Source organism: Diadema setosum, chromosome 8 (genome assembly GCF_964275005.1).
Source record: "Diadema setosum chromosome 8, eeDiaSeto1, whole genome shotgun sequence".
Taxonomy (NCBI): domain Eukaryota; kingdom Metazoa; phylum Echinodermata; class Echinoidea; order Diadematoida; family Diadematidae; genus Diadema; species Diadema setosum.
In genome coordinates this window covers 3,188,569-3,205,354 of record NC_092692.1, presented here as the reverse complement: position 1 = coordinate 3,205,354, position 16,786 = coordinate 3,188,569, and the positions used below count along the sequence as shown (strand labels likewise).

Below are 16,786 nucleotides of genomic sequence, written 5' to 3'. Positions count from 1 at the left end.
TATTACTATATTTGGTCAAGCTGTGGTGCAAATAATCTTGCTTTTTCTCAAATGATCACGATATTTATGAAATAGTCACAGGATTTCTCGTAATTTGGATTGCGTACTTATCATGCAATTTAGTGAAATTTGAATGTCTTTGTGGCAAAAATTGTAACTAAATGGTTCCACTAATTTACATCAGTGTTGAAGATTTTAATGTGACCAATTAGTGATACAAAGTGTTGTCTTACCATCCTCCAATAGTGGATTTCAAATCATGTATTACCAATATATGCTGTAGTATTTTGATAGTTTTTTTTTTTTTAGTACTTTGAGTTTCAAATGAAATGAAATTATAAAACTACAATGGCAGTTTGTGAACAGAAGAGTATATTTGTACCTTTTCTCTTCTCCTTTCCTGTCTTCTTTCATTTTGTTTGGGATATCAGCATCCCTGTGGCTGACTTGTGAAAGAAAGAGGTAGCTCAGACAGTCAGCATCCCTTTCAATTGTACTGCATTTTGGCTGTCATTTGAAGCGGTTTAATCCGTTCCTTACATGAACCAACCTGGTATACCAGGTTCCCATGGCGTCAACTGACATAATTATCGGAACCTCGTATACCAGGTTCCCAAAATGCAGACAAGAATGGCTGCATGCATGGCCTAAAGTCATGTTATTTTGTGTTATAGTACCCAGAAAAATGGCTTTGATAGAAAGATTAGAGTTTCTTCTATGAATATTTGTTCCCTTTCTGTTGGAAAACTGGTGTATACCTTCATCCAATGTAGTGTGCATTTGTTTTGCTGTAAAACTTGACAAAATGTATGATTATGTACATAGCAATCAAGGCTGAGCTCAGTAGATGTTTAGTTTTGCTGATCTCATTCAGGTGCCTCATTTTGTGTATAAAAAAAAAAAAAAGAATCTGTGAGCCCGTCAGCTCATTTATTCATACTGTACCTCGTGCCCGATCGATGTTCTATTGTTCAATGGCACATGTAGTTGACCATGGAAAGGGGATACATGCACCGCGTGACTGCTTTCACTCAGGTGGATTACCAACCTGTCCATTCTTTGTTGACCTGCCAGAAGAATCTCGTTTGGGGGCATTGAAGGCGCTCAGAGAATTTCGGAAGGAATGGGTTAAAACAGAAATCTCAAAGCAATTTTACATTTCTAGAGCCATTCATGTAGCACATTTGATTTTCACAATACAGAAGTAAGCTGAAAAGCAGTTTTTATGCATGGCTGTATTGAAGAGTTCTAAACATCATCAGTAGCCACGCCTAAGACTTTAGAAATAAGAATTGTACTGCAGACAAGTTGCCACTACGCTAAGTTTGCCTGTGCTGCGTACTTGACATTCACCTTTTTTACAAGTGAGGTGCTTGTACACACGTCTGTTCATTCAGTTCCAAACTGTACAGTTGTTCATGTAAATCAGGTGCAAATGTGTTCTCCCCCTGTAATGAATCTGAGTTATGCCTAGTACTGGTTAATTGCGACAAAGATGGAGCCTGTAATGATGTTAGCCGTTGCTATGGTAATGGGGGGTGGGGGACGGAGTTTGAAGGAATATAATTTGTATGCAGCAATTAAGCCCACTATACTCTGTAGGTTAAGAAAGAAAGAAGGAAATGCTGGTTTTGATAGCTTGCTCCCTTGCCATATAGCAGTAAATGGCCAAATCCTGGCTTGGATAGGTTCTTCCCTGAGTGTTGTGCATGGTAAATGTACCTTAGTATTCAGATTTGGTACATATTTCCCTAAATTTGAATTATGAATTTTACTTGCCTATTTGTTTACTGTGGAAAGAGACCTACATTGTATTCCTGTAATGTGTCGCATCTTAAATTGGAAGTACATGTATATGCTGAGAGTTGACAACAGAAGCAAGGACGTGTTTTGAGACTTGACGGCATGCAGATGAGCAAAATACCACATAATTTGCACTAACACTCCCCACCAGCCGTACCTCAGTGTCACTTTACGATAACGAACATCTCATCAGCCTCTCTTTCCAAGAAAGATGGAATGAGACCTTCGTTCTCCAGAGGGTCTGGAGAAATAATAGTTTGACAATGTATGGTTACACAGCTTTTGCGTATTTTGCAACTTGTCATCCTATTACTTTTGAAGTGAACAATACCTGTAGATTTCTTATGCCTTTGTGTTGTTTGGAAAGAGGAGTTTGGATGTGATATCTTTGTCTTGTCAGCCATTAGGAAATGTCACCTGTTCTTTTGCTTTGTCTGGTCACATGTCTGCCCAGCACTGCGGTCTTTCGTTTTGTCTCGTCATATGGATAATTAATGTCACTTCCTTGTGTCTCTAGCCAATTTAGAGAAGGGTATTGACTGTGGGCACTGTTTGCCACCTGTGCTTCTCTTCTCTGCTGTCATAAGTCCTCTTCTTGATGGCGTAGATGTCTGCAAGTTTGACGAATGTTTGAAGCCACAGCAAAGTATAAGGACTAAAAAAATGTAAAAAATATGAAATATAAAAAAATGAGATGTGCCTCAATAGAAAGTTTCTAAACCTTGTTTTGAGTGATTAGGTGACGCAACAATTGCTCCTGCAACAATTGCTCCGGTTGTATTTTCTCTAATAAGAACTTCTGGTTGGGGTTAGGGTTGTGAAAGGGTTTTAAGCTAGCAGTTTGATGTGAGGGTTAGGATTAGGGTTAGGGTTATGTTTGTGGGTAGAATTTATGTTTGGCTAAGTGTGCAGATATTTCATGGGAGCAATTGTCGCAGGAGCAAATGTCATGAAACCGAATGATTACCGGTAATTGTGCAGTGAACGTCAGTTCCCACACAAAAGTGCACTCTGCAAAGGATGGCTGAGACTCCTTAGAGCGAATGAAAGCACATCTGTTCTCTTGACAATACCTGCCTCTTTGGAAAGCTCTTTATATGCTGCCAGCATAGCTATAGATATGTGGGACTATTGCAAATGAGATAAGCATTCTGTGAAAATTCAAATCTCCAGTATTAAGGACTACTGTCACTGTTTAAGTTAGTGAGGCTGGTAAGTAGCAATTTCTTCAAAAGTTAGCTATGAAACTGATACAACAGAGAGAGAGGGAGCTATAGTAAGGAAAAATACAAATTATGTCATTGTTTGCTCTGTGCGTTCTTCAAACTGTAGCATTTTTCCCCCCTCAAAAGTTAAAGTTATGAAACTTATAAAAGAGAGAGAGAGAGAGGGAGAGATAGTGAGGAAAAATAAAAATCATTTCATTGTTTACTTGGAGCTTTCTTCAAACTGTGCTAGGAAATATGCTCCAGCACCTTCAAGGTTACAGACCTATGTTTCCTATTCTTGTCTAAATTTCTGACAGATGGAATTATAACATGTTATGGAAGATATGACCATTACTAATTGACAGCCATGCCTTGCTCGTCTTTCACCTCTGAGGTCATTGTGGATTTTTTTTTTCTTTCTTTCTATAATGACCGCCTAATTGGCACATTGTCTTTGGTAACATGGCATTTACGTCTTTTTTACTAGTTTTGACTGTCAGTCAAAAAAATAAAATAAAGGACCAAACACACAAATTATATAGTCCTCACCTGTCAATAATGCCTTGTGTTGCACAATTCTAAAAGTTTACAAATCACAAAGATAGTTATGATACTAATATCAGAAAGTACAATCATTGTGAGCTTTACACCATGTCACTTCAAGATATCAAACTCCAAACATGATAATACGAAGACTTTTGTTTTTGCCAACTATCGGATTTGATGATAATGACTTTTATATCATTGTGTGTGTCATCATTGCACCTGGGCACTGTTTCATTAAAGTTGACATCCGTAACAAGTTGTCAGTCTTTGGCAATTACCCCAGGAACAGTCAGTGACCAGAGCTTCTCAGCCAATCAAAAACCAAGGATTTTACTGAAATTGTCAGAGACTGACAACTTGTCAGGGCTGAAAACTTTCATGAAATAGTGTCCCGAACTTGAAATATGGAAAGGAAAAAAACAAACAAACAAACAAACAAACATAAAGGGAGTAAATTGTGGTAGCCACTAGTTTTCTAACAGCTTCATATTCTTTCAGAGATCAGAAGGATTTAGTAGCCAATTCATTAAAGACGGGGCATGCAAATAAATAGAAAAGATGAGTTCTAAGAAAGGCAGTGGTTGATTAATAAACAAGACAAAAGGTAACTATCATGCTAAACTGAAACAATACAGAGAAAATGGAAAGCAATTGTGCAGGTTTGCCAGATATTGTAAGAAGAACAAAACCAAGGCAAATATACAATGACAAAAAAAAAACAAACAAACAAGAAGAAGAAGTAGAAGTAGATTGTGGATATGCCAGAAAAGGAGGACGCTAGAGCGTAGGGGATATCAAAGTGCCAGAAAAGGAGATAAAAAGGAAAGGAGGAGGAGGAGGACAATGTGATGATCACAAATTTGTATCTCTGTTGTCGGCACGAGAGCTGCACAGCCCCTGGATGGCAAATATAGCCCCCGTCTTGGTATACTGAAGAGGCCCCTGATTGTAAACATAGCAGTTCTCTCTAATCAGCCGAGGCGTAGCAAACTCAAAATAGACCCATAAATCACTTTCCATTCACAGAGAACACTCTTCAATATGGCTGCTTGTTCCATCCATTTCGGAAATACTTAAAGGGAAACTCTATACCGATGCTATGTGGTTTGCAGGAAAACAGAAAAATTCAGAGAAGTAGATCAGTGTTATTGTGGAAAAAATAGGACACATTAAAAATGAAGTTTGATACTAATAGTAAGGACCCATGTGAAAGTCAGCCCTACCTATGGCTGAAGTGGCAGTCCTTCCCATGAGTAGGAAATGAATAAATAGATAAAATGAATAAAAAACTTAGAGAGTTAGAGCAAATTGGCAACTGTAGGTTATCTTGGTGTTGAGCAACTCTCCATTCTCTTTGTGTGCAAATATTCATAAATTTGCATGTTTTCCTATGAAAAAAAATAATTCATACACATGCAACACACAAGTAAACACACATGCAAATGCACAGAGTACAAATTGCTAATAAGATCAGCTACAGACACAAGTACTCTAGCAAGTACTATTGATACTCAGGTTTGCCCTGGTTGGCTGGCTGTTATGGTAGTAGTCTGCAGACATCTCAAAGCACAGAGCAAAGTGGTAATTGTGAAAACTACTGTGATTAGACGTGGCAGCGGATTAGACGTGGCAGCGGGGAAAACAAACAACAAAGAGATCCGACAGTCTGGAAAGTAAGATGATACTTGTTCAGCACTTACCTGGCCCAGTTAGGGATGCACATTATTGTACAACAATAATATGCAACCCTCCAAAGACCGTGTAAGGAAATCATCTCAGCTGGTGCAGTTACTCGAAGAAAAAAAAAATCTAGTAGTTGCATTATGGACAGATGTCTACGTGTTCAAACGTTTGTATTGCTCTAAGGGCCAAAGCTCTATTTGTATCTTCCTATCCACTTTCAAAGCTTGTTGCATTTTGAAATATGGAAAGAGAGAGAGAGAGAGAGAAAGAACGAAAGACAGACAGACAGAGAAAGATGGAGAGAGTAGACAAACGTGGGCAATTGCGCTGTTTTTGAAACAATAAGAAATTGATTCTCCCCTGCAACTTGCTTTGTTTTCGAAACAGAATAGGAAATTGATACCCCTCTATATGACATGTTTTGTTGTACTCTTGGAAAGCATTACAAAAATGTAACTAAAAGGAAAGAAGCACAGGCAATCAGCCATGTTAATGCTTGGAAATGGGTTGTTGATTTTTTTTTTTTTAGAAAATGCACCAAGAATTGGTATCTTTTCTTTTTCTTCCTTCCTGACTAAATTCCAGATTACCCTCAAGACTGTGATGGACCAGCTTCATGAAAAAGTCCCGGAGCTACTGATACCACAAGGTGAGCAAAAACATAAAACAAAACAAAACAAAACCAGCGCAGTGAGTTATGGTATGCTACTTGATGGATACTATAGTAAAGACTCATGAACTATACTTTCTTTGACGTAAAAAGCAAAAACAAACAAACAAACGAAAAAAGAAATGAAAACAACATATCATTTATAGATTTTTTGACCCTTCAGTCTATATGATTGTGATTTGGCATAAATTTGTAAATGACACGTCTATTGATGTATGTTTGCTGGGAGTATCTCGTACTTGAATGATAATAAAGCTTAAAGGTCCTGCTTACCTTTGGGAACAGTGATTAATTCTTTCTTTTTTTCAAGATATGACATTTAGGCCTAATGAATATGTGTAGGTCTGTTGTACCACAGAACATCCCAACATATAAAATTTTCACGATAAAGCCTAAAATATAAGGAGATGTCTGTATTTTTCTCAATAAGCCATAACTGTAGACGGTTTAGCTTGGAAACATTATCATTATAACTATTCTTCACATTGTGTATATTTAACAATACTTAACATCGATTTTACCAATTCAAATTATTACAGTGGTTGTTTCTATCCCTAACGCACATTTTAGAATTATTTTAATGCACTTGTCAATTGTAGTCCCGGCCCCTGGGTACCCGGGGATGGCCGGGACTTGCATCCCACTTGCAATTTTGGGATGTTACACGACCCGGCCAAGTCCCGGCCAAGTCTCCGACAGGTCGGGCAAAATTTTCACGGAAATCCCCCGGTAAGTCCCCGGCAGGCCGGGCAAAATTGAAGTTGAAATCCCCGGCCAATTCCCCGACAGTCCGGGCAATATTTGTGCTGAAATCCCCGGCCAAGTCCCCGACAAGTCAGGCATATTTGCATAGAAATCCCCGGCCAAGTCCCGACCCTCAAGGCCTGGTCACACTGCCCACAAGTCGCTTAAGTTTGCGTGAATCATGCAAGAAATTTGGTTTTGCGTGCTTGCCCGTTGAGAATTTTCACTGATTTACGCGATGAAAATCACCGATGAATTGCGCAAGAACTACGGAAATATCACTCAAAAATCACTAAACCACGCACTTTCAGCGTATAGGCATGCAAAGGCCCCAAATAGGGCGAATTCGTGGTTGTGCGCGACGACAGAGATCCACGGAAAATCACGCATAATCTGCGCTTTATCACAATGAAGTGCGTATGAATCGCACATGAACGTGATAGCGGCAACATTTTCGCAAACGATCACTGATATTCCACGCATATTTTGCGCGTTTTTCGCGTAAGAGCAACGCAAACTACGCAAAAATTACGTAAAACAGCGCAATACTGCCTAAACTTTTACGCGAAGCCGAGTTTTGAGCTGCTCAAAAACCTGGCCTTTGAGGACCTGTCACACTGCCCAAAAGTCACGAAAATGCATGAATCACGTAAGAAATTCGAGCCTTATTTTACGCGATACATGCGCGATTTGCGCATTTCATGAGTTTGTCTACAACGTGGAACCTTCGTAGTTGTCAACCAATGTACGCCGGATCGGCGCTTAACGCAATTCCAGGTTTTGAGGAGCTCAAAACTCGGCTTTGCTTAAAAGTTTACGCAGTATTGCGCTGTTTTACGTAATTTTTGCATAGTTTGCGTGGTTCTTACGCAAACAATGCGCGAAATGTGCGTGGAATATCAGTGATTGTTCGCAAAAATGTTGCCGCTATCGCGTTCACCAACGACTCTCCACTGACAATTAGCAGACATAAATAATGACACATGTTTCGCGCTTGTAACACCTACGTATCACTGAAAATCACTGAAAAAAAAAGATATTGGCGTAGGCCTATGTATCTCTAACAGAACACGCAAATAAGCGCATGTAATACTTACGAAATACTGATCGATGAATCACTAATGTATCACTAACAACTCACGTATGATTGTGGCGCTATATTTTTGCGTGATCTTTCCGTAGTTCTTGCGCAATTCATCGGTGATTTTTCATTGCGTAAATCAGCAAAAATGGTCAAATTCTCGACGGACAAGCACACAAAACCAAATTTCTTAGTTACGTGATTTATGCGATTAGGCAACTTTTGGGCAGTGTGACCGAGCCCGCCCACATGGAATCGCGTAAAGCGCCAATCCGGCGCACATCCGCGGAAATACGATCGAAGGTTCCACGTCAGAAAAATTCATGAAATGCGCAAATCGCGCATGTTTCACACTAGGCTCTATTTCCTTACGTGATTCATGCGTTTACGCGACTTTTGGGCAACGTTAGTAACCGAGTCCTCAATAATAGCGGGGAATTGCTGGTCAAGCGAAATAGTTTATGGTCACATTACCGTACTGGAAATGGTACAAAACATACAAGTCATGATCAACTCTCAAGCAAAATCTGGCTCAATCCCGGGCCAAAATTCCCGCCCCAAATGCCTGCCATTTGGTTGGAACGAATTTCCCCGACAAGCCCCGGTTTATTCCCCACCCACCGGGGCAAAATAAGTGAATCTCCCCCGACAAAGCCCGGTCCATTCCTGACCCACCGGGGCAAAATAATTGAATTTCCCCTGACAACACCCCGGTATATCCCCAGCCCACCGGGGCAAATTAAGTGAATTTCCCCCTACAAAGCCCGGTCTATTCCCGACCCACCCGGGCGAAAAAAATGCTGAAATCCCCGCCCAATTTCTTGCAAGTCCCGGCCATCCCCGGGTACCCATGGGCCGGGACTACAATTGACAAAAAAAAAAATGCATAAAGCACTAATGCTGAGTTTTTGTTTCATCTGCAAATGGTAAATTATGTCTTTAAGTATCAATGTTACTTGGTATGATTTAATCTTTAAAAGACATAAAATCTATCATGTGTCTTGATAAGAACACATATTCTTGAGACCATTATTTAATATCTTGATAGAAAAAGACAACGTATTTCACTGAAATAATTATCTTTCTTTGATACCAGTATTTTGTCAATATTCTAAACTTCATAATTCTGAGAAGACAAAAGTGTAAATCCTTATACACCATACCAGAAAAAAATCATAATCATTACTGACTGACTAATGCAACGACAAAGAAAATATGCATACACACACACACACACACACACATGTTTGCATCATGCTAGATGTAGTTTTATCTTCACTATTTTTTCTTGGAATATTATCCACTAGACTGGAAACATCATTGGGCTGTGTGTATTTTTGCATATCTTATGATTTGATTTAATTCACGGAAGTGTTGCTCTGTGCAGTTGCATGGAAAAAAAAGGGGCAACACTTTTAACAAGTGACTGCCAATGTAGCAGCATCCATGCATAATTCAACAAATTCATGTCACAATGGGAACATTTTAAGCACTTACACGCGAGTCCCAGGTAAGACTAAATGGCCCGAATTCACGAAGGTGGTACAAATGAAACCATGGTTTAAACCATGGACAAAAACCATGGAACGCCAAGTGTCGCATGGAATATTTCGTTACGAAATGGGTCATTTCGTCGACAAAATGACCGTTTCGTTAACGAAATTATCATTCCGTGGACGAAATGTTCATTTAGTTGCAAAATTTTGTTATTTCGTTACAAAACAATCATTTCATTGACGAAATGACTGATTTCGTAACGAAATAATCCATGCGACACTTGGCGCTCCATGGTTTTTGTCCGTGGTTTAAACCATGGTTTTGTTTGTACCACCTTCGTGAATTCGGGCCAATATGTACAGGGAGTCGTGTGAGAGAGTTTAGCAAATTCCATAGTATCATATCTATGGCTTGTTGCATTGAATATATAGGGTGTATTTCTTCTTTCATCATGTATATGACACCACAAATTGCCAGGTTTTCTGAAGTTGACAATATAATGTTGGGGGGGGGGATAATAGATGCCATTACAATTTTTGGTTTATTTATATGTTTGTCAGATTCAGAAGTAAAGCCATATGTTGTTGTTTTTTATGTTTCATTTCATTTTGTTTGTTAGTTTGTTTGTTTTTTTTTAATTGTGACTATCTTTTTTTTTTAGGTCTCTTGAAATCAATTCAGACTTGCTGCATTTTCTTTTGTTTTTGGTTTGCTTTTTTGTGTTCCCTCCATATGTTTCCAAGACACTTAAGTAAACACCTCTTTAACAGTCATTGAAAATTGGGATTGTAATCTGTGTTTAGTGTAGTGTAGTCAAGTGGTGATCTTCAGTTTTAGATCACAATCATTACTCTGTTTGCAAATTTCATCTTTTTACAAGCGCTTACTTTCACCTTGACAGTAGTGTATGTTCCATTCAACTGTACACTTTGTTTCTCATTCTTACATACTTGAAAAAAATTCTTTAAATTCATAAGCATGTGTCAATAAAAGTAAGCATAAATGTATCTTGATTACATTTCAACAGGGAGGTGCTAGAGAAGGAGAGACAACTACTGCTCTCCTTTGAAGTCATGCGCGGCCTGCTGAGCAAGTTATGCGTTCAACTATAGGTGTTACCCATGTGCTTTGACAAAAGAGAGCATCAATAATCGGGACTAGCGCTCTCACATCTAGAAATACTTGCTCCTACCAAGGAGGTTTTATACATGGAGTTCCAACTGGCCGTAATTTATTCAAACAGTAATTTTGTCAGATTTCTGTTGATGCACAAAAGAATTCCACAGGTGCACTTGTGCCTTTGATGATCGATGTTCCAAGCCGCCGTCTTGCTGAGCAATCTGAAGGTTCATTTTGAACGTTATCATAATGTTGGCCATATTTTGCTTATTTATTTATTAAATGAAATGAAATTTCACTTAGTAATAAAGCGTGTAAAACAAAAGTCAATTCCGTTCAGAAAACTGCGCAAAAGTGTAAATCAGAGCTGTACTATGTGAAAATGTTTATAACTGTATCATCCTGGAAAGCTGGTTTTATAACTTTTCGACTTAATTTGCCCAAATGAAATATGTAATAATCTTCAAGTATGATTCTTTATTGATAGATATATCAGATTAGTGCCCGCGTATGCCCAGTCGAGTAATTTTCATCTTCATTTCAGCATTTTTATGCCTCCGCCAACGAAGTGGCCTGAGGCATTATGTTTTCGGGTCGTCCGTCCGTCCGTCCGTACGTACATCCGTCCCGTTTCGTTTTTGTCGATATCTCAAGAACCGTGTGGTGGTTTTACATCAAATTTGGTATGAGGGTATATCCTGGGGGGATAATACTTTGTTTGGATTTTAGGGTCACGGGGTCAAAGGTCAAAGGTCACAGGTTATTTTTTAAAATGTGATTTTCAGGGTATTGGTACACTTTAACATAAATGCACAGGAAGGATAGTACACTGTTAGCACAATTCCCGCCATGGTGTCAATCTTATGGTGATGCTCTGATCCAGCACCTTACAATGCAGCACATCTATATGAAGGTCTTGGTTTAACTTTATTCAGACTTCGGGAATTTGTGATGATGCATGCAAAGGAAACAAGCCAAATAGCTCTATCACACACACACACACACACACACACACAAATCCAACTCAATAAATTGTTGATGGTTTTGCAAGCTCTGTTTGATAGCCAACTGTATGTTTTCCATCTGAAGAGGGCTGCATACCTCTACAGAGTTCAGAATAACAAGCATTGAGTCATTGAACTGTACATACATGTCTTTCAAGTATTGTTCAATGGTGTGATCTTTCTCCATTGGCTGGTTCAATCAAGTAGCATACTGTACACATGAATGTATGCCATTTATACATGCATAAAATTTGCTATATGAATGACTGCAGATCTGACACCGTAACAGAATGACTGATCACATTTATATATTCATATATAATAATATATATATTCACATACATTATATTCATATAATCATATATTCATATAGTCCTGTATGTAGTATGGACCTGTTGATCATTTGTGATTATTTGTAAATATTTGTAATTATACAGTTACAGACAAGCCTGATTTCACATAGACCATGTACAAAGTACAGCCGGGCCAAAGGCGGGGCCAAAGGCCGGACCCAAGGCCACGGGCCTTAGCCCGGAACCAGGGGCCCAGAGCCCAAGTGGGCCCAGGCCCAGGGGCCCATAGCCCAAGTGGGCCCAGGCCCAGTGGCCCAGGGGCCCAGGGGCTCAAGGCCGGGCCAAGGCCAGGAGCCTAAGTGCTGGCCGAAGGCAGGGGGCCCAGCCAGGGGCCACCAGACTGAGACCACTAAGAGTACCAGTCATGATTTGCTGTGATAATGATGTGACAGGCCTGTGCATACACATATTATGTAAATGTATACACTGTACAGGGCTGTGTATATTATGTAAATACACTGTACACTAACTATACACAGTCATGACTTGCTGTGATAATGATGTGACAGGCCTGTGCTTACACATATTATGTAAATACACAGGGCTGTGCATATTATGTAAATACACTGTACACTAACTATACACAGCCCAGTCGCTGTATAAATCGCGACAGGGCTGTACCTGAGCAGCCCATAACACAGAGCAAACACAAAGCAAATACAAAGCAAATTTTACGATTGCATTTAGTTTTGATACTTGCATGACATCATTTTTTGTCACCTCAAACGCATCAAAGACAATCTTTATTAATGAGGCTTCATACTGTACCTGTTTTCCTGGGGTTATTTGTGGGAATTCTGCGATCTGGGTACTATTCGCAAATCTAACAACATGTGAGAATATTAACTCCTGATCATATAACGTGCATGTGTACATTTCTGTGTTCACTGCTGTAATCCATGAACATGAATTCAACAACTACTGTTATATCCTGTAATATGAGCTGCCAGGACAAAACTCACATACACTTTGATTCTGTACAGCAATCACTTTCAAAGCAATGTATTGATACATTTCTGCCAGCTAAAAATTCTTAAATGTTGGTTCACCCATGTGAACGGGTACAGAAACTGAAGCCTAGGTGGTGGGTTAAGCAGAATTGCTGCTGTCCTAACAGTCCCACTCATATGTTTTCATGTTAGTCTAATGCTATATAGTTTGTGGCAATAAGAGAGTGTGCCAAGCAGTTTGCCAAGCAGGGATTCAGCTGGATGTCGAAAGTGATTAGCCATTCTGAAGCTTGAATTTAACAATACCATCTAACAATTCCATACCACCTACGACCCCAATCCTATCAAATTCTTTAGAATTTCTGCTATCAAAACAATGATAGGATAGTCTGCAGACAAAGTAGATTTTTTCTGTCACAAATCTGCTGTTACTGTGTTATTACCTCCGCCAAGGGGGAAGGTTATGTTTTTGTTACCGTTGGTTTGTTTGTTTGTTTATTTATTAGTTAGTTAGTTTGTCTGTGTGCAAAATAACTCAAAAAGTAGGTAACGAATTTGGATGAAACTTGCAGGAAAGGTTTAGATTGATACAAGTAACAGATGATCAAATTTTGGTAGTGATCTGAGAATTTTGGAGGAATTTATGAAGGATTTTTGATATTTTGGCAGGTAGGGTCAATGAACTTGGGAGTTCAGGCTGCGCGTATTTGAGGTTTGCATGCGCGCACTAAAGTGCGTGCTCTAGTTTCTGCTAGGGCGAGGCGCGCCGTGCAGCTGAGGGTTTATGACGTAACAAAGGCTTCTATATTGGGAAATTGGGCGACTTTCAGCACACAATGCTATAAGTATGTATGGGTGGAAATCACTTCTATGGAAGAACAAGATCAGTGGTGGAAATGAGCTGCATGCTTGGCGGAGGTCTGCGCTCTCAGAGTACCTCTGTAGTTTTGAATGTCTTCCTCTGTGAAAAATGTGAAATCAATGAAAGGAAAAAATATGGTACCTGGTAAATACTAATAGCTGTGCACATTATTCACACATGTACTATACAATGTATGACAGTAGCATATATTCACTCACAAAAAACACTGATACATGTAAAGGAGTTAAAGAATCAACAGACATAGTTTTACAAGATGTATTGCAGAGTTCAATTAGTATTAGTATTAGTAGTAGATTAGTAGTAGTAGTAGTAGTAGTAGTAATAGTAGTAGAAGTAGCAATGATAATAATAATGATAATAGTGGCTACTTGTATAGCGCACAGGTCCGCTTTTTAGTGCTCATATGACATGGCGCTTCATAAATGAAAAGATAGATATAACACATGTTCAAACATGACAACAGAGAAGAAAATGGCAAACAACAACAAACACATACCAGATAAAGAATACAATTGTTCCGAACATTATAGACTGCAATTATAGTCCTCAGTGTGAGAGGAATAGGTAACGTTTTGAAGTTTGGATTTGAATGTTTCTGTAGATGACAATTATAGCTGTACACACAGAGAAAATGTTCCAGTTAAAGAGGAACGTAGTCATACAAAGTGTATGTATTTCACATTTTTCAGTATTTTCAATAGATATCTTTCATATCCATATGCAATGGGCATAATGGACTCATTTGCATATCATTTGCATAGTATGCTATCATGGGGTGTGAAAGTATGCTGAGTGTTGACGTATAGGTCATCCACTCATTGTATCCCCCGAACAATACTATGGATTTGGCCTCGTTGCGCCGCGTCCGCCGCAGAGATTTTCTTGTGAGCACTCTACTGGCTGCAGTTCTTCTCAGTTAGATCATCTTCAAATTTGGCATGAAGGTGTGTTATGGTAAAACGAAGATGCCTATTGTTTTTGGTGATGGTGCCCTCGCTTGTTCCGTCTTTATACATGAAAAAGTAAATTTAACAGGGTCTGTTTGTGTGTGCTACGCTGGCCTTGCTTCGGGACCAATTTTTTTTATGCCTCTGCCAACGAAGTGGCCGGAGGCATGTTTTCGGGTCGTCCGTCCGTCCGTACGTACGTCCGTCCCATTTTGTTTATGTCGATATCTCAAGAACCGTGTGGTGGTTTTGCATCAAACTTGGTATGAGGGTATATCCTGGGGGGATAATACTTTGTTTGGATTTTAGGGTCACGGGGTCAAAGGTCACAGGTTATTTTGTGAAAAAAAAGGTTGAAAATACATGTTTTTATCCATATCTCGCAAATGGTTCAAGGTATCTTCATGGAACTTAGTATATATGCTTGTTCCAATGGGCAGTGATTATCTAGGGAGTTTGGGGTCATGGTTCAAAGGTCAGGGGGTCAAAGGTCAAGGTCAACTCCTCAAAATATCACTACTTTCCTTATATTTATGCGACGTCTGAAGGTGTTTTTTTTAAAACTTGATGTATGCATGTATTACCCGATATATATTCTGTGGGAAGGTTCTTGCCAAAAGGTCAAAGGTCAAAAGATCAAAGGTCAAGTGAAAGTGCTGAATTGCACTTTTTCCTCCATATCTCAAAAGTAACTCAAGGTATCATCATGAAACTTACATATTTATGCATGTTCAACCTAACAGTGATTCTCTTTGGAACTGTGAGGTCAAAGGTCAAAGGCCAGGTTTAGATAATACTATTTTACCATTTTATACTGAAATTATACTTTTTCTCAATGCCTTGAAAATTACTCAATGCATAAACTTATAAAAGGGTCAAAAGTCAAGTAAAAATCATCAGTTCCCCAAATATCTGCACTCTGACATTTTTAATCATTCATCCAATTGAACCTAGTTCTAGGAAAGTGAACATTCAGCACATTTGTGGCAAACCTGTCATTTTGATATTTTGCCAATTGTGTGAAACTGTCATCACACATTGTCAAGACATTGTACTATAGACCTATTAGGAGAACCATGCATTATGGCGGAGGCATATCAGTCGCCGTAGCGATATATCTAGTTTCCTCAATTTCTGTTCGCGCATCCTCGTGTCTGTACTACCTACCTTTTATAAGAAGGGATAGCGAAAAGTAATTACCATCACAAAGACATATATCTGCCCTTGAAAGTGGCTGGTGATTATGCAATGAGACATGAGTCAATTGTCTTCGTATCGGCGCGGCAGATCCTGTTTGGCACATGCTTCAAATATTTTTGAGCGGCGGCTTCGAACATAGATCAAAGGGAATAACTCTGTTGTTACTCCATCTCTTCAACCTCCTTGCTCCTACTGCAATTCGCTCTCTCTTTCAATGTGATGGCAACAATGAATTTGTGTACCTTGAATTGGAGCAGTGAATCAAAATGCAGTGTAAAACTCACAATTTTAACAGCGAATAGTTTAAAAACACGCTGGAACACGCTTTAGCGGAGTACTTTATTTGAAAGATCAAAATATCCCTTATTAAAAGATAGAAAATTAACATGCGGAAATGTGCGCATTATAGAAAAATATTAGGTTTTTAAGAGGGCGAATTACAAAGAAACTTGAAATATATAAAAATATTTATAATATTGGATTCTTTCCTAAACTATTCTAAATCAATTCAAGTATTTCATTTAAAATTTTGCGGTGAAATAAAACTTGTAATTCAACTGAAGGTGAAATGCGTTCTTCGTCTCCGAACTTCGTCTTGCAACTAAAGCGGTGCCGAGCATGACTTCAAAGCGTAGTGGAATGCTAGACATCCTATAAGCCAGTTCGTAGTTCCACTTTGCGCATGAGCAGAAAAACGGTCATTTGTACCAAGAGGCAAGTTGGTTTTTAAATTCACTGAGATAAGCATCTGTCATACAATGATTATTCATGCAATCCTTGTAAATGTTGCTTGTCAGTACATCCACCTGACAGCAAACCTGGTATTTGGCAATAAGAATAAAACAGTTTTTTAATGCATTCAGTGCAGAACAATGAAATGGATGCTTCCCCGACGGTTGATTGACGGACCATTCTGGTCACCTGGTCTACGCAAGTTCATTCATTGTTTAAACACGAATTCCATGAATTATTACGTCAGGCAAGCTTACCGGTACCCATAAAATGTCTCTTTGAAAACGATTGAAGTGCCTAACCAACTGAGAAAAAAGAAATGTCATTTGTACCAACGTGCCCATGAGCTAATTACGAACTGGCTTA

At 39.0% G+C, this 16,786-nt stretch overlaps 1 protein-coding gene across 2 annotated transcripts in view; it reads left to right on the top strand.

Annotated features, from left to right (window-relative positions):
• Positions 1–16,786, top strand: part of LOC140231551 (testis-expressed protein 47-like) — a 48,406-nt gene that overhangs the window by 20,937 nt on the left and 10,683 nt on the right. For both annotated transcript variants that reach the window (XM_072311688.1, XM_072311687.1), the window contains exon 6: positions 5,826–5,889. In XM_072311688.1, coding sequence (XP_072167789.1) covers positions 5,826–5,889 — 64 coding nt within the window. The remainder of the gene's footprint in view (positions 1–5,825; positions 5,890–16,786) is intronic.